The 25,949-nt window shown below is 48.1% G+C and overlaps 6 protein-coding genes across 6 annotated transcripts; 3 read left to right on the top strand and 3 right to left on the bottom strand.

The window, feature by feature from the left end:
* Positions 1-5,077: 5,077 nt before the first annotated feature.
* On the bottom strand, positions 5,078-7,382 carry ALT_7074 (ankyrin repeat domain-containing protein; the record flags this gene model as incomplete). The annotated part of the gene is made up of 3 exons (XM_089600178.1): positions 5,078-5,169; positions 5,262-6,036; positions 7,263-7,382. 3 exons carry the CDS (start codon positions 7,380-7,382, stop codon positions 5,078-5,080), a joined length of 987 nt encoding a protein of 328 aa, XP_089455640.1.
* A 1,211-nt stretch (positions 7,383-8,593) lies between these two features.
* ALT_7075 (uncharacterized protein) lies at positions 8,594-9,388 on the top strand (the record flags this gene model as incomplete). Its single annotated transcript, XM_089600179.1, has 1 exon — positions 8,594-9,388. One exon carries the CDS (start codon positions 8,594-8,596, stop codon positions 9,386-9,388), a length of 795 nt encoding a protein of 264 aa, XP_089455641.1.
* Positions 9,389-11,533: 2,145 nt separating this feature from the next.
* Positions 11,534-13,101, top strand: ALT_7076 (uncharacterized protein; the record flags this gene model as incomplete). The annotated part of the gene is made up of 2 exons (XM_033558415.2): positions 11,534-12,147; positions 12,213-13,101. 2 exons carry the CDS (start codon positions 11,534-11,536, stop codon positions 13,099-13,101), a joined length of 1,503 nt encoding a protein of 500 aa, XP_033414306.2.
* Positions 13,102-15,330: 2,229 nt separating this feature from the next.
* Positions 15,331-17,204, top strand: ALT_7077 (uncharacterized protein; the record flags this gene model as incomplete). The annotated part of the gene is made up of 2 exons (XM_033558416.2): positions 15,331-15,899; positions 15,959-17,204. 2 exons carry the CDS (start codon positions 15,331-15,333, stop codon positions 17,202-17,204), a joined length of 1,815 nt encoding a protein of 604 aa, XP_033414307.2.
* Positions 17,205-17,935: 731 nt separating this feature from the next.
* Positions 17,936-19,002, bottom strand: ALT_7078 (ketoreductase sphI; the record flags this gene model as incomplete). Its single annotated transcript, XM_033558417.2, has 2 exons — positions 17,936-18,522; positions 18,588-19,002. 2 exons carry the CDS (start codon positions 19,000-19,002, stop codon positions 17,936-17,938), a joined length of 1,002 nt encoding a protein of 333 aa, XP_033414308.2.
* A 532-nt stretch (positions 19,003-19,534) lies between these two features.
* On the bottom strand, positions 19,535-24,160 carry ALT_7079 (uncharacterized protein; the record flags this gene model as incomplete). The annotated part of the gene is made up of 8 exons (XM_089600180.1): positions 19,535-20,689; positions 20,750-21,022; positions 21,080-21,362; positions 21,747-22,322; positions 22,481-23,058; positions 23,123-23,866; positions 23,929-23,974; positions 24,087-24,160. 8 exons carry the CDS (start codon positions 24,158-24,160, stop codon positions 19,535-19,537), a joined length of 3,729 nt encoding a protein of 1,242 aa, XP_089455642.1.
* Between the last annotated feature and the right edge of the window lie 1,789 nt (positions 24,161-25,949).

Below are 25,949 nucleotides of genomic sequence, written 5' to 3' on the forward strand. Positions count from 1 at the left end.
CACCTGCGAGCTCACTATGAGTGCGTTTCCTAACCGCAAGAAACAACTCTAACTGACCAGTAGTCCGTCCAGTGCTGCCCTCTAATTCTCGGAGCACCCGCCAATCATCTTTGAATGGATTATAGCTGGCGGCTTTGCACCATAGTTATGATTAAAGCAAAGACGAACGATATAGCTAACAGATCGAAAAGCATGAAGTTGTCTAATAGGTCCCGGTCCTTAAGCAACAGCCAGCTTATTAGTCACTAGAACTCCTAAGAAACCTGAAGACTCCATTCGGACTCTGCTTGATCATCGCTCCAAGCAATCCATTCACAAATTAAACCATACAATAGGAAAAGCAATATATCTATAAAAGTCTAAAATCATCATTTTCCCTACTATAAAAACAGCCACACCAATCACAAACACCCTTGCTTATACCATCCAAAAACAGGCATGGAAGGCCCTATAAAAGGTCTTCCAGGCTTCGAAAATCCCAAGTGGGGCATTATCTCTTACCTTTAGGTCTAGAGGCATGACACGCGACAAGCTAATCCCCTAGTGAGCGCCCGCTTCTTGGCGTCACGACCGAACCGGAAAATCCCCACTATACTACGAGTATTATGCATTGGAGGGAAACGCATGAAATCATGTACTGTTGTGCCTCCATGGCTTTTGAAACCATTGAAATCGAAAGCACCATAGCGGCTGTTGAACACACAAAGAAAGGGAAAAAATGGCGATGGACAAGGAGGCGACTGGCAAAAGAAAAGACAAATCATCAATAATGACTCAACTCACGTCCAAGATGGCTCCTGGTCAGAGCGGGTAATCAGACGATTCATAAGTCTTGTAGTTGAATGTAGATCTTTGGACTAGCGACAGAAAACTACTTCATAATTTCATGTTGCGTTAGTTTATTTTAGAAGGCAATCTCGACAGGGATCAATTATGCCTGCTTCTCGAGTGAAAACAGAAGGAAAACAGCAGCTTAAATGTTTTGCAAGCTCTACGGTGACGCCGCGGCAGCAAAAGTTCCTAACCTCAACATGCAGTTCAATTGCCAAGTCTCCAAGTCTTAGAAGAATGTACACCTTTCTTCCTGTCCGATAGAGTCGAATACGGTCTGACAATCGCAGATGAGGACATGTGGAATAATAATTTTTGGAACGACTCATGGAGCCAAGGCCAAGCTCACTGGCTTGGTAATGCAGCCACAGGAAGTGAGTGCATCTAGGAGATTTCTCATTATGTTACGTATGTTACGCATGTGAATTTCTTAGTGTTTCCCTCCATATATTGCGTATCCACCGTAGCTAACGCCTCCCGGCAGCCTAGAGACATTCCCCGCCCACTGTCAGGATAGGGTACAGGATACGGACAGGGACCGGCACGGGGCATCAACAATGCCTTCAATTGACCTGGCGACCCAGGTATTAGGCTAATAGCAGTATTCGCATAATGATGTAGGTCCGTTCCTGACCGGATGACTCCAAGCTCTACCAACCAAAGTAGAGTGACATCGGCTCTGCATAGCTTGGGCCAAGAGCTACTAAGAATGAGTCTACGGAGTACCCATGTGGGCCATGTTGTATCTCAAGCTGAGTCGGCCAAGCAGGACCGGCTTCGTACCTCCATTCTCGCATGCGTTTCTGTGTCTTGAACAATCCAACCACAACAATGGTTGTCTATATTAATGTGTAATAATAACTCATCGCTAATCAAAAGACAGAGGGAATATATCTGACCATATCTTTGGTGACCCTCAATTCTGAAAAACCATCCATGAAATTTTAAGTGGTTTTGCTGTATATTATATCTTTCAAAATCATGATTTAGAACATTTCTGTCGTTGAGGCATTCGAGATGTGAAAAAACTACGTTTTGTAATTTATAGAGTGACTCACACACCCGCGAGATACGCCGAACTGAACTCCATAGCAAAGGGAGTCTAGTTATTGCGACGCCTCAAAAGCAGGATACTCATACAGAACGTCTCTTGGGCGTGTTAGTGTCCAAGTTCGACTACTGATATTGTTGTATTCACACTGGAAGAACGCGAGATGGCTCGCATCACCCGGTCATCAGTGGTCTGTTTCCCGAAAACAGCAACTAAGTATTCGCCGAGTTCTCCCTAGTCGATCTGCCGCCCAGGCTGAAGGAAACGAGAAGTTCCCAAGTGTGCTATACTACTCCGTAGTTACATTGGCTTCACTAATGAAGATATGCACCCTGCCCACTCTTAGCCTTACCTGAGAACCAAACTCGAGTCGACTGAGATGACTAGGCAGTAGCATTTTTGGATATCTAGTCTTTCTAAGAAAGTGGTCTGGACTCTCTCGTTATAGTAATTCCGGCCCTTGAGCATTGAGCCAAGCAATTTCTCCGCCGCGCGGCCTTCGACAAGAACCCAAGGCCGGAGGGGAAGATATCGTTCACAATTGTTTGTCGAGGACCAGACCCCGTTTGCACACGAGGATGCGCAACCAGAGGTAACATAGGGAATCAACAGAAACACATTTGAAGAATTAGTATTCAAAGGCTGGAAGGAGGGACAGGTTAAAGCTCCATGGCGCCAGCGCACGTGTTGGACGAAGTGGGAAAAAAAAATTCGTTACCAGGGGAAGCACTTGAAAACCATGGCAGCAGTAACTCTGGTTGCTAGCAAGGCACCACCTATTGCTAAAAGCCTGCAGAGCGGCATTCATCATCTGGCGTCTCTTGTGAGTACGGCAGCAGTTAAAGAAATCTGCCATGTTGTTTCTATGGGGGAAGTGAGTATTAGGGACATCCTTACCAAGGAACTTGTAGAACAGTCCCTAACCATCCTTAATCTAGTACTTAAGCAATCTCTTTAGAGGGACCAGGCTACAAACCTCCTTAATATAATCAAGGTAGACCTGCCTGCTCTTATTGGGGAAGTCCCTATAAAAGAACATCTCAAATAACTTATTTAGAATGGGGTTAGTACATGCTGGTGGTCTAACTGAAGTAAGGTAAGATAGTATTTAGCGTCAGTGACATAACAGAAAACAGTCTATAATAGAACTATAAATAGAGTTTGACTTGAACTTCTCTTCTAAATAAACTTATAGAGCAGCAATCAGCATATATACATATATACATGCCATGAGTCTACCTTACAGGTTGACAGAAGGACTTTAGCATTAGGACAGGCTTTAATTAACTCTTTAGTGAAGGCATAAGCAGTCAAGTCATAGGTAGCCTAGAGTAACATTAGTAGTTACTTCTCTTCTATCTTTCCAACTATTTAAATATACCTAGCAATCCCCTAGCAACTAATCCCATTCCTTTCTACCAAACTCACTCACACCGTCATATTCGGCGCAGCGAGCATCGTGCCATATTAGATAGTTAGGGGGATTCTCCATGCTAGCAGACATTATATAGTAGCATTAGATGTATCCTGATCAACTCAAGGGCCTTGCACTGGGCTAGTACAGCATGAGATAACTAGTATTATATAGCTTAAACTCTCAGGGAATAAAATATACATGCTATACTAGTTCTTCCCACTCTAAGCACAAGCACCTTTATAGGCACTTTCTGGTGGCATTTCTCTGATCAATGTATGTGTTGCTAGTGAAGATATCCATAATAGGCTGAGGAGCCAGGTTGTTGGCATGCATCAACAATATTATATATACATAGGGATAAAGTTATAGTTCTTGGTTGTTTGATCTGGGATAACGATGAGGTAATCCTCCGATAATGAGGTGTAGAAGGGATGAGCATGGACATTCAACGAAGCACAAAGCAGAAAGATCAAAAAGAACCGCAGAAATCATGGCCAAGTTGGAAGGAGCAGCGTTGAAACTGGAACTTGATGGTGGAAGTGACTAAAAGCAGATTCACTCAAGCAGACCACGATAGATCATTACTATGTAAAACCGTTTCTGAAAAATTAGTATCTGTTGCTGTAACTTGTAACATTTAAAGAAAGCAAATATTCTTGGAGTAGAATAAGTAATTTGAGTGGTTAAACTAGGTTGATGATGTACGGTACCCTTAGAAGCTGATGGGAGCTTGGGGTAATCACTCCTATTCTCTTATTTGCACTTTGTACTCCATTACGCATTTGATATGGCTATCTAACTAGTGAGCAATTCGGTATTTGGCCTTTTTCTTCCCCCTAAATCTTCTACTGTTGTTCTTAACCAGGCCGTCTACTTGCAACTTTTCTTTTTGACTCTGGGCGTTGAATACTGATTGGCATAGCGTGGCGTTGCCTGGCAGCGAATCTAAAGCGCCGCCGATGCCACAGAAACCGCCACAGGCTGACGCACTCAGGAAGAAAAGCAAATGATTGTCAAGAGGGCGGATATCAAGACACGGCTTGGAGGTTGAGGAGGTTGAACTGAGCTCGGTTGGCTGAGTATCATAGTCATGACTCAAAGGACATATCTGGAGCAGTGGCCACGATATTTATGTTGCGTGGACCTACGTACCATAGTGCCAGCAAATGGGGCGCTGTATGAGGGGAACTGCACAATGTCACGTCTTCAGTCGTCTCTTCGTCTCTCCACAAATGTGTAGAGCATATATTTCATATAAAAATATTAATTTTCTATAGGTATGATAGATAGTATGGCATTAATAAGAGATTTAAAAATTAAAAACTATTGAAATCCACCAATTACCCAACCCAAAGCCAAACTAAATTGAACTAACAGATCACCTGCAGTGCAGTGAATACATTTATCTTTCTCTCCCTGCAGAATTCACCATGCTGGAACTCAAGTGGTAGGAGAGTCTCATTCACCGCTACTCCCCCTCTTCTTTCTCTATGCCAGAAACTTTCCCACAAGAAACTCCCCCCTTCTTTAAGCTAGTGCCAACCACTTATTGGTGACTGGTGAATTTAAGTCTGGTTCTGATACACAGAACCCACTGGCTAAGCAAGGCGGCAACCGCAGGAAAAATGCTCCGCTTCTACGGCTGGATCAGCTCAGGTAGGTCAGTAGAAGTTGGCAGCTCGAGATTCAGTTCGATCATGGAGGCAGGTGTACATGTTGACTACCTTCTTAAAACAGACGTACACATCACAATCTGCGCTCGAAAGACATGGTTGATCTTATTCGAGAACGAGGCCTTCGGGATAAGCGCGATCCCCATCCCAGGCCGCAGCCCACGCATCCACCGCAAACACCCAGCGGAACTTGTACCCTGGCACCAGTAAAACACTACCGGTTCTCCTCCACCTGCAGCAGCCTCGTTGCCATACGCGCTTAACATATGCCCATGCCTAGGCCACGTACACGAATGTGTCTGTGGCTGCTGGGGCCCCGTATGTAGGTTCCAGAAGCAGATCGGACCCGTCTGAAAGATTGGGCCAACAGGTTCCTTTGAGCCCGAGCCAGTGGTGGCCTCGAGCTTGGCTGCCTCCCACCAGGTGTATGCGCGGTCACTGTGGCCTCTTGACTGCGGCTGATGGGGGACGTGGATGTTATCCTCATAGGAGCTTGCTTTGAAGATGAGCTGACGGACTGGCCAGCCCGGATAGCCCTTTATTGGTGGTGTGCGGGCGTACTGGACAGTGAAGACGGTTCGCTCGTCAATGAGCATTGGACGAACCACTTGGACTTTGGACCGGAGCCAGTACTCGGCGAGATCGAAGACGTACCGGATTATGGCTGGGGGCAACCGTTTTCGAGACGCGACCTTGATGAAGAAAGCGGCTTGGAACTGATCATCGGGGGTCTGGGGGATGTAGCAGGGAGGTGATGATGGGTCTCCCACCTGCGATTGCAGTGTTTGAATACAAGGTGGAACGGTACTACACTGGGTCTTTATTCTGGGAAAGGCGCCACTGTTTAAGAGCAAATTGGCGACATCAGCTACTTTGTCCCGTACGGCGATGTCGAGTGGCGTCAGCCCTTGGTGATCCTGCGCTTGCAGGTCCGCCTTCAAGGAAAGCAGCAATTCAGTCACGGTGCTGAGATTCTCCTTAACCGCCAAATGCAGCGCTGTCTCACCAATGGTATTTCTTGCGTTGGGATCAGCGCCAACGGAGGCGAGGTATTGTACCACTGCCTATATATCGCTAGTTCTGCTTCTGTGAGTCGGCCTAGCCAGCAGGCTATCAGGCACTAACCATGCTCGTATATAGAACCCAAGATTTTGCGTTAGGGATAAAGTCTATCTGCTGATCTCTGATGGATCTTGTGATGGCCCTTTCCTTGTGGCATCGGTAGTCTCTGCGCAGGAGTGTATACTTGCGGATGAATACAGTACACTACCTCTTCTAAGTAGAATTAAAAAGCTACTTAACACTAGCACTGGTAGTAGGTATTAAGAGTATATTACATACCTGGATTTCTCCCTTTTGCATTCAACTTTTTATTTCCCTCTTCCGTGTAGATATTTTGCCACCAGCCCTCTAGTAAATCTTAAACTTATTTAATTTTCTCGAACTTCTTATTACCCTTACTAGTCACTTACATTTTACTGCTCAAGTTTCGAGACTAGCCAGCGTATTTGACAAGAAATACTGCAACATCATTGTGAAGGAAGGGGTCAAACAAGAAGACGACCAACATAAACAAAAAAAGAGTGAAAAGTATCTCTAATAGTAGAACCTTTGCGAGGATTTGAAAAAAACCAATACGAGCTGACCAAGTGAAGCTTTGCCAGGCGCTCTTGATAGTCAACGGTATATTTTCCCGTGCCTTAAGATTGTCTTGCGATGGGAGCGCCCGTGCAGCAACTCGGATAAAAATTGCATATGCAGGAACCACAATCCCAAAGTAAAGGATAGAAATTATCGCAAGTATAATAGCCAATCGTGTCTCCTGAGAAATTCTGGCATCTTCGGTCCAAGGTTCTAGTTGATGAAAAGCATAAACAGGGAGATAAAAGCATATGCTTGAGGCTATGCTATACAGCAATGAAGCTGGAAAAGTATTCACCCATATCGACCGGCTGAAGATGCTTCGATAGAATGGAATCCCCGGTTTTAACTCGAGGATAACATATATGTTAGCCACTTTAAGGGTTGAAAGTAGCAATTCAGTCGATATGTTCAAGAGAAAGCATTTAATGAGACTAAAGCTCCCTGTCGAGAGTCTGGAAAGAAGAAAGACCTTTACCAGCCGATGTGTGATAAACATTGGAAGACCTCGAAGTTTCCGAATGGAGATTTGTCGTCCGTCAATATCTGGTTTTGAAGTCGCAGCGAGGGTGGCACTAACATTCCCATCCATATGAATCGTCTTCCAATTGTCAGCTCTGCATTCCTTTCAAACATGATAATGACTTACGAGGATAAGCAAGGCCAGCGTGGCAATAAGGATCAGTACAGCAGGCACATTCACCACCAGTGGTGCTTCCTGATTCTGGTAGTCTTTTGGAACATTCAGATCATAAACATCCAAGAACATATTTGCAGATTGAAATAAGGACAGGGCTGTTGTATCTAGACCGATGCACAAGAGAGGAGAGAATTGGTTGCCTGATTCTGTGAGGGGCTGACAGCAAACTGCTGATTGTACAGGCACAAGGCAATGTATACTGAGAAACGGAGTAGATTCTTTATAGATTTTTTGAAAAGTGCAGACAGGGGAAGGCTTAATACCCGTAGATAGTTAGTTAGTTATACATAGGGTGCTAAGTCAGTTAGAGTTAGGATGCATGATGGGACTAATAGCTCGCTTACAGCTGCCCGAGGCTTAGCAGAGCTTGTATGCAGATGTCATCTCCGCGCCGCGCGGCGCGCAGGAGCTCGTGGGGGCTAGTGGACCAGTTCTTAGACCAGACGCTGGACGCACTCCGTAGTCCGTACTCTGTATGCTAAGCATATTTGGCACAAGCGCACCCTCTCAGGCCCCTACAGATCCACATATCTCACTAGAAAGTGCCAATGTCATGACACTAAAAGCACGATGTAACGTCGTGCTTCCAGCCGGCCATAGGATTGCCATGAAATATAGAATAGGCCTCAAAACATGGCGCCATGAGGCGGAATGGGTCGATGGCTCCTTCGCCAGTCACAACAGGATTCCGAGCGCAGTCTAGGATCCAGAAGTCAGACGCGGCAACAAGGTAGTCTACAACCAGCGCATATCAGGCTATTATGGTTGATGGAATACCACATCACATCTAAGAGCTAATGATACCGACATGGACCGGTTCTTAGACCGGACGGACTTCGTACTCCGTATGCTAAGCATTTTTGGCATAAAAAGTATAACTATAGACCAGTTAAAAACAATCTAGTATACATATTCAGTAACAATTCAGCTCTACATCTAGATCCCCAACCAGTATCCGGAATATTTTCCTAACCCTGATTTCTTCTAACCTTTTTAGCCTGAATCCTTTCAGCTTCCAAGAAAGGATACTATCGCCCATACTTCATCTAATTGTCAGTAGTGAATTGGATTAGACAACCTCAATTTGATTTGGCTGATGGTGTTATTAATTAACTTACACGTAAGCCAGGTATCTTGTCTCATTCTTATACTAGTGTATGTAGAGCAGAGATGAGGTTCACGGGTTATATAGAGCTGGCGGTTCCCATCCCCTGGACATATATTTCAACCCCTCCCAAAAACATAACTCTACTATCCTGCCTTCGCAATTCTTTCCGACAATGAAGACTTTCAGTCTGCTTGCCTCCATCGCGGTCCTTCTGGCCCTCGGCCAACAGATACTCGCCAGTACCAACACAACCTCCAACGAAACCATTTGGGTCCGCTCCCATCTGCCACCCTCCCATCTCACGTCCCATGTGCAATCTATATATGATAACTTGGGCGGCACCTTTGCACTGCCCTCTTACTTCGGTCCTGGAGCTCACATTAGTGGGCTCATCTTGAGCAATTCAACCGATGATCTGCCCTTGGCGGCATACCGGCAATCTGGAAACTCCTCTCTGTCTATTGGGAACTCTCCTCTGTCGCTTGACAAACGTGCAGCCATAAAACCCATTTCTGTTACATGTACAGACCCTCCGGAATTCGCAAACCGATTGGTTTCCTTCAATGCGCAGGTATTCATGAATGGCGTGTTTTGCGATTGGGTTGTTGCTCTAACGCCATACTCTGTGGCCGTTGTTGGCTTGGTCTTCTCCAATCTCCAATGTGGGAATAACAACCAGTATCTCTGCCAGGGACTCTGGACTGTTGGCGCTGTCAAAGCCGGTGATACTATCGGAACCGGGATCCAGAATCTTTGTGCGGAGGGAATGGAGAGTCTGGCAAATGCATGTTTCCAGACAGGAGGCTCCCAGGTCGTCGAGGTGACAGCAACTGGGGTGGATTTCCAGATGGAAGGGTATGCCAATTCGGCCACCGAGGAAACCTGTGCAGGCACAACGCCAGGTGATTTATGTTCATCTTATACATGCACTGGCCAATGTAATCCTGGCCACGACGATCCTGTTTGAAGATTAGACGCCCAGAGAATATTGCAGACAAAGTTGGGTAACTTAGTTAGATCGGTGATCAATTTATTGTATTCATGACATATCTTCTTAACGGAATATTGGCAACCTCAAGCACTGCCGCAGGATTCGAGAGGATCATGTCCTTCTCCCTCTTAGCCAAACCTGGCTTGGTAGTCATCTTTCTAGATTAAGGCGGATATTACATATTATTCGCGTTAGTCTTGCTGTATCTAATAATTAGCGTTTGGAGATATTAATAGTCAGCATCTCCACTGACGCGCCGACTGTATAAGAGGAACAAGCTATGTCTACTTTTAACCGCTTAAGGGTCAGTTCGTGTATCGGCCTGATCTACTGCTTTGGGCTCGTTCCCTCCACTAGGCTATCTGTTACGGCTCTACTTCTACAGGAGCTCGACCTCATATGTTCGAAGCTCCACTCCATTCAGCAGTCGCCTCCGGTTCGAGCTTCTGGAATCTTTCCATTTCAGTCAGCAGTGGAGGATCAGGACCGAATCGAACGTCTTGCATGATGTATCGTTATTTAGATCCCTATATTCCTTAAATAATTTAGGTAGAAGTATGAACAGGAGCTAGAACCCCTTAATATTAATAAGATATATGCAGGGTGGTTACTCCTTGGCATGGGTGTAATCCAGAGAGCTTGTGATGACTAGTGAATACATCACCATCCTATGTATGCATCATCCTAATCGGCCTTATGAAAAACTCACTTAAGGAGGGTATGATTCACTAGGCACTAATCCAGGTATATTAGTTAGGATGAATGGGTGATACTAAGCATTCCACTATCAGTGCATAGCCATAATCTTTCCTATTTACAGAAAATGCTTGCTAATGCCAGCTGCCTATGCTCTTCAAATCTCTGCTTCTTTATAATTAGTGAATTTTGTATTTATTTCCATCTATTAATTCGTTCAAACTCCCGTACATGTACAGAGTAGATGCTGTTTTCTAGCACGCCATACGCTCAATACGAAGCTGCAGCTCCTTGACCATATCTATCCCAAGTTTCTAAGCATAGAATATGCTTAGAGAGATATTTACATAGGATAGAATATCTTTATATAATATTCCTATGATTTTAATAAGCATTCTCCTAGCATTAAATTAGAGGGAGATAAACTAACCTTTATATATGTAATCGATCAACTGCTGCCCTTTCAGAAGATCCCGCCTTGCAATCTATGTTCTACTACGGAATTGACGCACCGGACTATACCATGAGGACCTGTAAGTTTTATTCATGTCAATTCGATCAGTGTAGAGGAATGATGTCATATAACTCGCATATATTTGGGCTATACAACGTCTACCTAACATTACCTCCGAGAAACCCGAAATGTCCATAGAATAGTTGACGGAAATATCCTGTTTCGAGAACAACATATTGTCCCTGGAATACCCAATTCAAACCTAATCAACAGAGTAATGGGACAGGAAACATCCATGTTCATTGTTGGCTGATGGTGCACTAGGCAATAACGTCATACGTATACCTATAGATCGACAGCAGGGTCCATTGTGTTGGGAAGATCGGAGGTCCAAATCCTCGGGTTCACTTCTCAGTTTAACTGTGATGACATGTGCTCGATATTCCTTGCTTTGGAGATTCGTCCTGCAGGCTAAGGGCTGAAGTGGTCCAATAGACTGGTCTGTATGGCTAGCAAAGACTGATCTGCATGAACCACTCCAATCACTGCTCCACACCTGACGAACCAAACACGAACTCTTTACCCCATGGTTCACGGCCTCAAAGGTACCATCAGCCTGCTTTCCTCTATTTTCTCTCTTGAATGGCCGATCCAGATGCCCTGTTCTTGAAGGCTATTTACATACGTGCTGCCAGCACTTGACGCTTAGACTGTAAACAAGTACAAGTAAAGTAGACTTGCACTCCCTATCGCAATCCACCTCACTGCAAACTGTCGTCATGGACCCACCGACACGACTTTCTTTTATATTACGCATTCTGCGCATCATTTATATCAATCCTCAGCCTGAACTCTCTTGGCAGAAAGCCTCAATATGATGCCCCTGCACTGGAGCCATATATCTTCAGCCTCAGCCGGGCGGAGAAGTTTCCTCGTTTACACAGCAGGAACTTTACATCCTGTCGGAAGCGATGACTGACGACCGGGAGAAACAGCAAGATGAGGGCACCCTACAGCGCGAAGCTGCTCGAAAGGGCCTTCGGAGGACGGGGTCGAGAACGATGGAATGGGACACTGAGCATGAAGACTACCCGCGCAACTGGCCGATCCAGCGTAAACTCTATGATGCCGTCGTCATGTTTTTCCTCGAGTTCTACACGACTGTCATCAGTACGACTGGTCCCTCGGCAGCGGAGCTGGCGATGAAAGAGTATGGATGGAGTAGGGTTATAACGCTGACCGGCTTCCAATTTATGTATGGCGTTGGGCAGGCCCTCGGAGGACTGACCATGCCCCCTTTTTCTGAATCCCTGGGCCGGAAGAAATCCTATCTAGTATCAGCTGGCGCTTACAGCATCTCGTGTTTGTTAGTCGGCGTTGTCCCATCCCCAGCCGGCGTGTTCGTCGGCCGTTTCATCTCGGGGTATGCTTCAGCCGTGCCGGCCATCGTACTCGCCGGGAGCATCGAGGATTTGTATTCCACCTGGCCAAGGCTATGGTTGCTGTGGCTTTGGAATTGCTCCACCATTTTCGGCTTGTGTGTCGGCCCAATGTACGGATCATATATTGTCAGTGCCATAGGCTGGTAAGTTTTGCCCGCTCGGTCGCATGTATACTTTATTATCACGTATACTGATCAAGGATGGCCAGGCGTTGGGTATATTACACTGCCGCCATTACATGCGCTGTCCTGTTTGCCCTGCTCCTGTTTATAAGTGAAAGTCGACCTACCACGCTTCTCTCCAAGCGGTTCGAGCATCTCCAGTCAAAGGTCGGAAACTTGGACATGGATATCCCTAATCCGGACCGCATTGGCAACACGCGAGAGCTCGTCAAAGTCATCCTGGTGCGGCCGGCGCGGCTAGGCGTCACAGAGCCCATTATCATACTGGTCTCAATCTTAAGCGCTTCAGCATGGGGGATGATGTATCTCTTCACTGAGTCCTTCACAGTGGTCTATAGCGAGTTTGGCTGGAGTTCGAGGGCAACCTCCTTACCTTTCATAGCTCTGTTCCCCGGCATTCTCGCTAGCGGCTTAGTGCGGTTCTGGGATCATCATCAACTGAACAAAAGGCAGAGGGGAGGAGCCTCTCCCGAACCGGAGGACAAAATCGGTGGATTTGCCATCGCAGCTCCAGCCCTTGCCATTGGGCTCTGGATCTTTGGCTGGACCGTTCCCCCTCTTGTCCACGTGCCGTGGATCGCGTCCATGTTCGGCCTGGTGTTGATCGGTTTTGCGGCAACCGAATTCTCATATACCCTCAGTGGCTACATCGCCGATGCATATACCATTTATGCTTCAACGGGCCTCGCGGTGGTTTCCTTTCTGCGCGGTATTGCATCGGCCTGCATGCCCCTGTTTGCGTATCCGATGTATTCGGGGCTCGGATCGAATGTCGCTACCAGCATCATCGCCGCTGTGGCCACCGTATTCGCCTTTACGCCCTTTTTGTTCCTGAAGTTTGGAAAGCAGCTGAGGCAGAAGAGTCGATTTGCGCGATACAGTGCGGACGTCAATGAGCAGCAAGGGGGAGACTGAGTGCAGGCAGAGGAAGAGGATATCCATGAGAATCCAAATCTTGTTGCCTAGGAGGTAGTTATTAAATCTGCTAGAGAAATGGGGATATCTCGCAAGAGCCATACCCAAGGTCATGCATATCTCTGTGAGTTAATAGCATATGGGTGGTTGCGTAGCCTCTGCTAAAAGACATATTTAGACATAGCCTGATGAATATACGCACTGCAGTGCCAGATTCAATCTTCAAGTTAAAGATAACCTGCTAGGATAGGACTAACAATATACTAAGTGTAGAACTCCTACTAGAAGAATACTACATGAATTTAGTGCTATAAAAAGTTAGTACTTGTCTTATGCGGCATATCCTTATAAGGCTTATATTAAGAATCCAAACAAACCTTATAGTCAGGTGTAATACAGCCATGACAAAGGTGACTGGTGCACTAAAGCAGAGTATATTAAATGTTAGTTCTGTGCAGCATTGCTTACTTCAAATAGTGTGACTAGCTTCCCTCATACTCCACCATAGAGATAATAAATTAGGAGATTATTATATGGCATTAACAGCAGTCTACCAGTATTCTGGATTTGGCGCCATTGTCGCGATCTCTTAAATACAAAGGGATATTCTGCTTAAGGTTGCTGGATCTAATGATCTATGATAGAGATAAGTCTGCTCTTCCCTTAAAGCAGGATGTTCACCCTGTCGAAGTGGACTTTTAAGTAAAGGAAGTCGAACATAAAGTAATGCTCTTGAACCAGTTGTCCTCTTAACACTTGATTGCATGCAGCTTTATTTACCCAGAAATGACTAGAAACTATACCTTCTGACATTAAGTGATTTGCATTGTCACAGCTCTGACTCTTAACTAATAACTAAATAAAAGCAGCACATCTAGATTAAAGATCCAAAAAGGACAGTGGGTGAGCACAGGGTGAGTAGTTTACCTTGTCTATTATGCACTCGCCCTGCTCACCCTAAGCTCACTGTTAACCTTTGGGCGGTTCCGCCAAAATCTATTCTTATTATCAAAATACCTACCACATCATCTTGTATCTGAGGCCACCGCGCACGCTGGTCTTGAAACGCTGGAAAGGGATTGCATTAGGTATAGGATATTAAGAGTGCCTGAGAACGGCACCTTCAGTTCCCACCTAAGGCAGAGATCATTACCGAGCCTACACCTATAAAACCCTCTCATGCAACCCGGAGACAGAAGACGCGTTTGGGGTCATTGTTTTAGAGCTGGCCTCCCGATTCCCCTTCTTACTTCACGGCGTCCTAGCCTGTTCTGCCCTCCACCTCGCTTCCACTGGTCCCGGCAATCGAACATATTACACAATCCAGTCAATACGGCACCAAGATCAAGCAATTCCCGCATTCCGATGGGCAATCATGCATGTGGACAGCGACAATTGTGAGGCGGTGCTGGCCTTCGCATTCTTCCTCGTCGTCTGTGCCCTGAGCTCCGAGTCCGAGCATTCAAGATTGTTTCTAAGCGATGATAATGACCCACTGCATTGGATCATTATTCTCCGCAACGGCTGCTCCATGCCCTGCCCCGTCTAGACCGAACTCACCGGTGGTCCATTAGCTCCTTTTGCGGCCCTTTGGCGGGACGATCTGGGCATCACGGCCGATGCCAATGACCCACTTCTGGTGGCTCTACTGCACGTATTCCCAGAGCACGAACCCGAATATCCTATTCGTTGCTACATCGGCTTCGCTAAATGAGGAAGTCCCTGCCACACAACCGAGACTTCTTGCTGAGCGGTCGTACTTGTAGATCAATCGGACCTCGCCTCCAGCTGGGAGTGATCAATTAGGAGACAAGATTCTTGGGGCTGGCAAATGGCAATTTCAAATGCCTCTACCGACCTGCCAAGGTGTCAGATTCCAATCGCTTATCCGACCTCCCCGTACCAGTCTACCAACCGATACCTCAAACCAAAAGAAACCTTATCATGGCCACGCAGTCAGGCCATCTCGTGATCCGCAGGGTCCTGTAGTCCCGATCCTTGGGATTACAGGCAATGCATCATTTGTAGAGAGTATAGACGTGGGGTCTTTCTATGGGCTAGGCTCTGGAGGCGTCGAGGTGGCGTTTACTGTCACGGCAAAAGTAGGCGAGCACCTCGTTTTCCTCAGCCGCACGCTTGCCAAACACTTTGCACAAATACCCGCAATTGCCGTCAAATGGTGTCTTGAACCGTGATAGTTAAGACTTCATACTTTTTACTCATACCAAGATGGTCACCTTTGAAGATACGGACAAGACAGGAGTATCCTCAACTATACCTCTGGCTCCTGATGGAGGGCCAAAGCAAATGCAGGGGCGCATCCAGGAGATTCTCATCGCATTCACTGTAATGACATTGCCAATGTTAATCTTCTCCGGCCTTCTGCTCGGCTTGGTCTTTCATTATCGCATCACACAAAACGACTTTACCTCCAGTGATCTCGCATTTGACTCGAACCAGAATGATCCAGGCGTCTATTTTGTCCGAATAAGTGCAACCACACTCATCACCGTTGCCTCGTGGTCTAGCACTCTCGCTCCAATATTGGTTGGCTTCGGTGTCGCTCTGGTGTCCTACCCCGTTGCGAAGGGTCTGTTGACGGCCTCGGAAAATCATGAGGTGGCACAGCTACCAACACCTTTTCAGCTCTCATTGATTGTCCGTATGATTTCGAGCGGCTCGTTCTCTGCCCTTTGGAGCTGGTTGATGTATTCCTTTGGGTGGCGAGGACGGCGCGAGCGACAGGGGAGAGCGATAAAGAGTCTGACAACCGTATTGACCCTCGGCATTGCCTCAAGGTGCGTGGCTTTTCAGTCTCTAGAGGTACTATCGCGTTGCTAGTTTAACAAGAAAAAAGCACTCTTGTCCTGGTCACCGACACCTGGCTTCACTTCACTACCAAAACCGTCAACTTCATCCAAGTGAACGCAAACTCCGACCCCTCAGGTCTTGGATTCGGCGTGTACCAGAATTGCACAAACGTAGACAGCACTCTCCTTAGCTGTAATCTCAACAACCCTGCCTCAGGCGATGTCCTGCTTAACACCGACCCGATGAAAGTTCTCTCCAACATATCAGATACAATGACAATCCAGATTTACTCGACGGGTCAAGATCAGTACGCATACATCGCGAGCCCGGAAACACCTCGCCTATCGCTGCTCGACTACACCGTCTCAACATATGCCATACACTCGCAATGTTCTCCCGTGACCTCCCAGTGCGCGAACGCCAATGATGTCTCCGGAGTTGGCACGACCTACAACTGCCCATTTGCGTTCCAAGGGAGGGTCAACACAGCCGTGGGCGCGTCCAACTCCGTCACCATGGCCTACTTCACCGACTCAACTGGCTCTAGCAATAACACGGATAAAACTTTGATTGGCAATCCCTACTACTACTCCGCCGTGATCCTAGCGAATATGCGCAATGCACGCCCTGCAGCCCTGCAGAACGACCCGGAGGTTCTGTCTGGTGGACACGGCGGTGCTACTATCGTGGTCGTGGGCTGCACATCCACCGTCTACGACGTCGAATACTCTTCCGTCAACGGCACCATCAAGGACTGGAAGACTAGCAAATCGAACAGTTCTATGACGCTTATCGTGCAAGGCACACAGCGCCGCACAGACGTCGGGAACCCAAACCTCATCCAGGCTGCTAGCATCGCAGGGCTGGGCAACTCCGCGCAAGCGATCGCAGATCAGTTTGCACTAGCATATAGTCAAACCGCCTTGGCAGTTTCGTCTGGCGCATTCGAGCCACGCGCCGCTCGGGCGTCCCAGGTGCGAGACCGGATTCTTGTTGCGCGCGTTCCCAAAGCGCCGCTGTTCGCCCTGGTTGCCGCCAATCTGCTGCTTGTGTTGCTGGGCATTATACTCGCCATTGTAGCTTTGATAGCTGTTCGGGGCAATACAGGAGAGGCACAAGCGCGCCTGAGTATTCCTGCGCTAGTAGCGGCGCTGTTTGAAGTACGCATGGCAACGCCTGTGAATGAGGTAGAGGATATGTTTGAGGAGAGGCATGGTGAACAGGGACCGCGGATTGGGTTTGCAAAGGCAGTGGAAGGGGGTTGGGTGTTTCAGAGATGGCGTCCAAATTGAGCAGATGTGGTAGGTTGGAGATGGGTGCAGTATTATTGCAATCAATTACCTATAACCTGCCTTACCAATTCTTCCATTCCATATGCATGGATCTCCTATAGCCAGTTAAGGACCTTCTTTGCTTTGCTAGTATGGGGCTTTGTCCCCCAGATCTTCTTTCTTTCTCCTCTCCCCTTCAAATGTTTCCACCTTCTTGTGTTTGATACGCTACGACTCTGAAGGAGTTAGTGTCAATACACCCAGCAAGTAAGGAATAATCTATGTTGTACATGGAGAAGGCCACCTGTGGACAAGCTCGGTTGAACTGGACTGGAAATCTTTGGGATGGCGCATTGTTCTGCCACCAGTATTCGAGACGAGGACACATTTCCTTGTGATTCAATGATGCCAGATCTGTGGGTGACATCGTCATCGCAACAAGGACAACCAGTGGCTTCGCTACAGAGTAGATATCTTTTAAGGGTTGCCGGGCCTTGTCAAGTCTGTTCTTGAACAGCTTACCGCAAGACAAATCGCCTAACACGTAGGGCACGGAAATGACTACACCTGGAAACTCAGTTTTTAGACGGTTAGTAACTGGAATCGGTGGAATGCCTTTTTGCTTAACCATCATCACCTTGATAAATGGCATCATTAAGACGTACAGGGTAAAATGATAAACAACGAGGGACGTTGGTTTCTCAAAGTACAAAAGTGTGAACCCCTATGACTGATGGTTTCGAAATACTCAATCAACCTTTTACAAACTCCAGTTGCTGGTCTACCACATCCCGCACCATCCGGTCCCATGAACGCCATTGCAGCCCCAACTCTGCTTCTGCTTTGCTACTATCTGTCGAGAGAAACTCTTCCTCAATGTCTGGTGTAATCTTTGCCCCAAGACCTGGATAGTTCTGCTGAATGATCTGCGCCACCTCTTTCCAGGTCCCGCCCTTCGCCGACAGCAGATACCTCGACCCGTCTGGGATGGCTGGATCCAGGGCCTTGAGGTGGGCTTCAACAACATCGTCAATATGCACAGCAGGAACCCGAGAGTAAGAGTGGTGAGGGATGCCTGCCATGATAGCATACCACAGGAGACCATTTGAGGATTCTTGGATCTCCTCAGCAGTAGTCTGCGCCGGGTTGCGTCCGTACACAAACACAGGATGGATTGTTACCAAGGCGTACTGCGGTTTTGCGGTCTTCTGGAACTCCCATACTGTTTTATTGGCGAGCAGTTTAGATGCATGGTACAACCGCATAGGTATTCCTCGTGGGTCCTTGGATGCTGCGAAGTCTTCAGTCTCATCTACATCAAAGTCCCAGTCGTTGTCCTCTGGGGATGATGTTAGCTCCAGTTACAATATAAACGGCCCCCAGGAACACACCCCGAAAACTCACCTTTGACGACGCCGCCGGTTGGTATTCCGTTCAGGGGCATCAAGGCCGCAATCGATGAGGTGACCACAACCTTCTTGATACTTGGCACTCGAGCAGCCTCCTTGAGCAAGGCAGTCGTTGCTTTCACAGCCGGAGTGAAATAGTACTCTTTATCGGTGCCGCTGGGAATAGGATGTGCGAGATGGATGACATAGTCTGCTCCATCCAACTGCCCTCTGAATTCGGCTTCGGCTGTCCAATCGGAAACAGTAACATATTCCACTTGGTCGCTATACCCCGACAGCAGATCCTGTAACTTGTCTGCGGGCTTTCGAACACAGATTCGCAATCGATATCCCGCTTTGACTGCTGCTATGGCGGTGGCACTGCCAATGAAACCGGTTGCACCGGTGATGAAGATCAATTGACGCGCCATGCTGTGTAAAGCCAGAACTCAAAGAATGTGGAAGAGTGTAAAATAGTCAGGTCCTTCCTTTTATCCTTCTACATGGATCCGATCCTAGAAATTGCCACAGATTTATCTCCGAGGTCAAGACTTCCCAAGAGAAGCGTGTTGGGGATGACCGATCTATAATCTTACACTCCCCATTTAAGCCATTTTAGGAAAAAGATCGACTCGGATGGTAATATCATAGTACATCATGTGGAGAGACTTATTCTTATGTTTCGTGTCGGGGCGCCGGATCCCGCTGCCGCATTCGCCCCGTCGCCCTGACCCCATTCTGGCACTGCTGCTCGATTGTGCTCTCTTTTTGTCTACACTGGTAGGCTCTATGTAATATTCTCATGATAAACGACTGGATGACTGTTTCACGTCTCGATCCACTCCCAGAGACGTCCATATTCAGAAATGCCTTTGGTTCACGTGAACCCATGGGAAGACCTAATCGCCAAAATCAACCCAGAAAGAAGTAAGACAATGCAGGAAAAACCCCTCACCCCCGCTTCTACCATCCTTCCAAAGGAGTGAATCTGGCCAGGACGCCGTCCTTCGGTGCAATAGTTGCTCCCTCGCGCACCTCCAGTGGAGCGTCGGGGTATTTCAGTTCGAACTCAAAGCTACCGACCACCGCAGCGAGGAGACATGCCAGTTCCGCCTTGGCGAATCCCTGTCCAATGCAACTGCGGGGACCGTGAAGGAAGCTCAGGAAAGCGTAGTTGCTGGATGCGCCGCCGGTGTTAGCCCTGCCGGGGCCCATCCATCGATCGGGGTTGAACTGTTCCGCGTCCGGCCCCCAAAGCGCCGGCATATGATTGACAAGTTCCGGCGAAATGACGACTTGCGTGCCCTTGGGGATAGGCTTCCCCAGCAGAGTGGTGTCATTTAACGCCACGCGGACGGTATTTGGCACCGACGGGTGGAAGCGAATGACTTCATTGCAGACGGCATTTAGATATTGGAGGCTGTCAATGGTCGCAGCGTCGATGGGACTGGGGTTCTCGGCATTGACAGATGGCAGGTTGGCGCGGACTTCGTCACGCAGGCGGGTCTGGACCTCTGGGTGCTTGCAAAGCGCATATACAGCCCATTGCAGAGCCCCAGCGGTTGTCTCGTGGCCGGCGCCGAGGAAGGTCATCAGCTGGTCGACGAGGTTCTCGTCGTCAAAGTTGCCGCTCCGCATTGCGACGGAAATGATATCGACCTCGGTCCCTGCATTTGGATCTTCCATTTTGACCTTCTGCTCGCGGATCATCCGCCGCGTGGCATCCCGGATATTGCGGCAGCCGGTGTCAATGAGCTTATTCTGCTTGGTGGGTAGCTTTGCTAGCCATGTCGTATTCCCCAGGAGCATTCCAAGTATAAAAAGGATTTTTGTTCCCAGACCCGGCGTGGCGAAGATCATTTCGTAAGATTGGCTGAGACTGTTTTCAGGGTCGTGCAAGGAGTCGAAATCCCGGCCCATGCCCGCCAACCCGATGATGTCCAGCGAGGATCGACTGGCCCAGGTTCGCACTTGAATTGTGTTATCTTCCGGGGCTTTTCTGCTCTGCAGATCCTTTCGAATCAACTTGGCCATCTCCGTGCCCTTGGACCAGAAGACAGGATAGAGATCCTTGATATGGCGGTACGCAAACGCTGGCTTGAGATTCTTACGTTGAAACTACAACGAAATGATTTGTAAGATCACAATCGAAAAGCACATTGCTGTTTTCTTTCTTACCTTGTGCTCCTCGCCTTCGGCAATCAGGATGCCATTGCCCAGCACACGCCTCAATGTTTGCTGTATCACCAAGGGTTTTGCGAAGTCGTAGGCCTTGCTCACCAGAATTTCGCTTAGGACAGCAGGACTGGTGATCGTGAGCCTTTCCATGTTTCCCACAATGTAGTAACGGAGAATTCCATCATTGGGAATAGTCTTGGCCCACTCCTTCATTAGCGCATGGGGGGTGTCGACGAGCAGACTGCCCGTATTGCCCGTGAGCCAGTGCCGATTCTAGATTTGCAGTTAATTCAGAGTCAAGTGGTGGCAACGGTGGATTTGATGGCTCACTGGCGGGGCCGGAAAGTGTTTCAACGGCGTGAAGAAGTGAGGGTAGATGAATAACTGATAGAGCAGCTTTGATATGGTGATACCTGTAATTAAAACGGCAATGGCCGCGATTCTGGAGTCGTAGATGGCGTATTCTGGCTTGAAGTAGATACCGGCTGCTGCGCCGAGGCAGAGGACTCCAAAGTAATCCTTAATGGATCCCATAATGGCGGTTTGGTCTTCCAAGGCCAATTCCGCGACAAAAGGAAGTGAGGCCGCGTTTTCTGGTGGAGGGCCACCCTTACTTCAATGATCTAGAGGACCAAGCTCGCTGACCGACAGCTTGACCCAATACCCCAGTCTTGTCACCAGCTGAGACGAGTCGTACGATTGGTTTAATTTTTGTCACTTCTACCCACATCCAAGCCCTTGAAACCCCTTATACCACCGGGGCTCGGGCGCCGTCTCCGCGTTCGACTCTCCGACAGTTATTCGGTTTCAGTATATGGCAAAATATGGGAGCAGAGTGCTGGGGCCCACTTTATGCAAGCACATACTTGATTACGCACGACTAGTCTCTTGCAATAGACTGCAGTGGTTGTCCGCTGCCAAAGTTCTTTTCAGTGCCTACAGATTCGTTCTGAGAATTCGTCTTCATATATAGTTTAACCTCTCCCCCAAATCGCACCTGACTGACGGGCTATCAACCCTGGCACCTTGATTGACGCCCTTCCAAAAGAGAACAGACTCTCCCAAGGCTTCCATGGCCAGAGAATTGAAGTTTTCGTTCCCGGGAGCCGTCTTCGCGTAGCTCCTCAACTGCGGCAAAAACGAATCTGAGGCTCGAGCCAACTCGCCGCTCGCCGACGGGATTGGGTCCATGGAGGCAAAAGAACCATCTGGATCTTGGAAAACGGCACTGTCGAAGCGTGAATCATAGGTTTCTTGAACCTCGGAAGTCATGCAGCTGTAACCGCTTGTTGGGGGGGAGAGTAGCTCTGACATCAAATAAGGGTTCGTTGGTCCTTCCGAGGTCGGCTTCTGCCGTTTGTGCTGAGTCTTCCTGGCCTTTATCACGTCGGTGACAATAAGTGACAGCTGGTATAGCCGTCGATTGTACGAGGCTTCTGCGCGGCAGTCGGTTATGGTCTGGAGCATCTCAACAAACTCTTGAAGCATGTCGATGTCCCAATTGGACCCCTGACCACCGAGGATGGATGACAATACTTCGTAAAGATATAGTGGCGGAAGTGAGGCGAGAAAACTATATCGGGAAACCAAATGGTCAGTCTCAGTCCAAATTGTGTGGTTCAAAATATACAAGGGCAGTCAGAGAAAAAAAGGTATCTTTACAATGAGAAAACAGCCTGGCTCCCTTGGTCGGGTGGGGAATGCCACAGGCGCAACAAGAGTTTCAAACACATTCGAGCGACCTCGGGTGCCCGTTGAAACATGGGATCGGGATGGTGCTTGTGGGGCCAGATGAGGAGCAGCTGAACAGAAAGATATCTGATTGCCAGCTGGAGATTTGAAGCGGAGCCTTCAAGCGATTTCTGTATCTTGTCCAAATCGACTCCCGATTCGGTGAGACAAGCTTGGAGTCTTGACAAAACCGAGGCTGCGAATCCTCGAACTTGATCTTCGTCTCTCGCCTGCACATGGACAGCGTATATCTCCAAGTATACGGTCTCCTCTATCCTAGCCATCTCAGCCTTTGCAACAAGGCAGGAGGGGATGCCGTTGTCAGAAGGCACCAGGCGTGGGTCGAAATGGACTTCGGAGACTGGTATACTGGGAGATGACCCAGCCGTCCAGCAGACGGCCTTATCAAGAACGTATAAGCAGTATGAAAGGTTTTGTTTTTCTTTGATGTCGTCATCACTCAGTTGACTTTGAAAGGAGTGCCACTGGTGGATGCCAATGGACTTGGCACATCTGGTTGCTAGAGCAAGCAGCGTCTCGGATATACTTATAGAGAGGTACACTTGCGCGACTATGTGCTTCTTGTTGTCAGTGAATCAGTTGCGAACTGGGAAAGGTGGGGATTACTTGTCCGAGACATACCAGAGATAAGAGTGCCTGCACATTGATCAGGTGCGGCGACACAAGTTGGTCAATATTGCTGACAGCGCGCTTTGCGTTTGTCAAAAAGCCCGCAATAAGGTCAAAGTCGATTGACGAAGTCTTGTGGGACTGCTTGGAGATCATGGACTCCCGCTGGTGGGAGCCTAGGGAGTCCGCTGACATGGCCATGATGATGAGGTTGTTGCAGCAGACGATAGAAGCAAGGTCCCGTTCGGATGGCGTTGCTTGCCGCAAAGTAGTAGCCATTTGTGTGAACCTCTTCTTTGTCCAGATAGGAAAATGATCATTGGTTGTTGTAAAGTATGGCTCAATCATGGCGTCCAAAATGGCAAAGGGAGGCATCGCGGGCGGAGACTTTTCCCCAATAATGGGAGTCTCTTGCCCCTGGCCAACCAGAAGATCAATCTTGCGTTGTGCTTGCATCACGCATTCCTTCACGGTGTGTCTTTCGAGATCAGGACTCTGCAAGAGCTCATCCTTGATGTTGAGCATCAGTGACTCGAGAGATGTCGGGCCAAAGCATCTCTCGTCACTATTTTGGTCCACGACAAATCGACCAAGCGGCCTCGTGAATAGGGGCAATTTTAACGAATCAGGACACCGTTGATCAGTCAATTGTGGTGTAGGCATCGCTGGGCTGGCTGGGTGTCCTGAGGAAGACGAGACAGTCGATGAACCCTCGAAAAGTCGCTTCAAGGACCTCTGAGTGTCCGCCAATGAAGTCTTCCAGAAGCCGTCATTTAGAAATCGTCTACAAGATGTATATGGGACTGCGGCCAGCTTACCTCGAGTTGTTCAAGGCGACTACCCATGCCCAGGATCGTATGGCTTCTATGAGATCATGAGCCCGGAACAACGAATGCGTATATAGTAGTGAAGTAGTGGCGTAGTACATACAGCAGAGTTGTTTGATTGCACTTTTTGCCTTGACCGGACCACTCACACTGCAAGCCCAGGCGGCCACAGTTCCTGCACGAGGGCTTTTCTCGACTGCAGCGTATCTTCCTGGCCCGGCATTGGTCACACACTGATCGAAATGATTGGTTACCTATGGTTGGCTTGCTTTTTGGGGCCGTGCGGATCGGGGGGCTCGCTTACCTGTGTACTCGTCTCTACTAAGTTCCTGGGCCATCGTCGCAGTTTTTGCCAGAAAGGAGTCGTAGGCCCGCGCGAATCTTTGATTATCCCTCCGGAGAGGTATAAGATGGGGTTCTAACGTACAGCCTGACACCTTACAATGATTGCGGGTAAGAGCATTTATAGGGCAACAAGGCTCCGCTTGTCAGCCGCAGTAGGCATTGCCGCCGTTCATTTCCTTTCTGCATGCTGAGATGCATTCTTACGGGGGGGGCCAATTGAACCATCACCAACGACTGAGGACCATTAGGGCCCACGGCCAAGCATGCACAGGGCCAACCAGGTCCCATCAATGGGAGATGGGAGAGATGGTTCGATGTCCCCAACCCAATCCGACAACATCAGCCTGATAAGACGTTAGAAGGAAAATGTACTCTTTACTGTTCTAGATTTGCTGCTTATTTTTCAGTAGCACTTAGGATTAATAAACTAATCATATATTAGATTACCGTAGTATATAGTAATCTATTTCCTATGAAAGCCGACAACGGAAGCGAAGATAGTTTGAAAAAATATTAGACATGGGGCGCGGATGTAGTCGGTGATGTACTTCGGGAATCTCCTGGATAAATATGCCTATTGTTGTAGAGTTTCGGCTGAATCGTTCAAGCCTCTTCCATCAAGCCTCTTCCGCTGTTGTTAGCCATGGCTGATTGACCGAAATCTTATTTGATAACATAATACTACTTCTATAACTATACCTTTCCCGGAGCTAGTACCGGTGCAAGAATTTCGCTATTACATTTCTGAAGTGGTTGAGTTTCGTATATGGTTTTAGGTCTTGATAACCATTTAGATTCGCTGTATGAAATAGGTCTGAGGATAGACTGCGATCTACTACGGAGGCTGCTGATAATCTACTGGCGAGACAGGAACTTGAGTAATTTTTTCCGGGTCGCTGGAGAGAAGTCATTCCGTCCGGAGCTACGGAGAATGTTCAGATCTGATCATGCAACTCTCTCACACCCTTGTCTTGGTGAAACTGAGCTCAGTTAAGATGTGAGACGCGCCCAGGGTACCCTGCCATACCTCAAAGAGTTTCTGCCACTTGGTCACACCAAAGAAGCCTATCAAAAACAAAAAGTACTTGGTGAAGTGGAACCCAGGCCAAAATGCAACGGTGCCATGCTGCGTTGTGGAACCTGCTCGCATTTACAACAACCCTATGCATGATACCGGAGTCAAAGGCAGTAACTGCTCTGCAGAATGGTGACAATAGCGTGAGGGGGCCGCGCGGTTTAGCAGATTGACGCTCGTGATGGCGTGCTTAGATGCAGTAGCACCCAAGCAACAGAGAGCATCAGACAAAGTTGGCTTCCGCCTCTGGAGAAGCAAGACCTGCGGCACATTCCGGCGATCTTCCGTTGATCAACGAGTCAGTCCTTGAGCACAGTCAGCCTCTGTCTCAGCAGGTAGAGCCGAACGGACATAAGTTTACCTGCAGGAAGGCTCTACTACCCCTCACCTGGGGCCAATATGTTCTTTTGGCGTTGGTCCCCATGCCCTAGGCCCATTGGTCATGCTTATGAAGCTTACCACGCTAAACCAGAAATCTGTGGATTCCACATTCTTCATATCGTTCTGGCCAATGAAAAGAGGCGCTAAAAATACATGCTTAGCACTCGGTTATTGTGGTGATTGCTTACTGCGTATATGGGGCGTGGGGGGG

Source organism: Aspergillus lentulus, assembly GCF_001445615.1.
Source record: "Aspergillus lentulus DNA, contig: Alt12, strain: IFM 54703, whole genome shotgun sequence".
Taxonomy (NCBI): Eukaryota; Fungi; Ascomycota; class Eurotiomycetes; order Eurotiales; family Aspergillaceae; genus Aspergillus; species Aspergillus lentulus.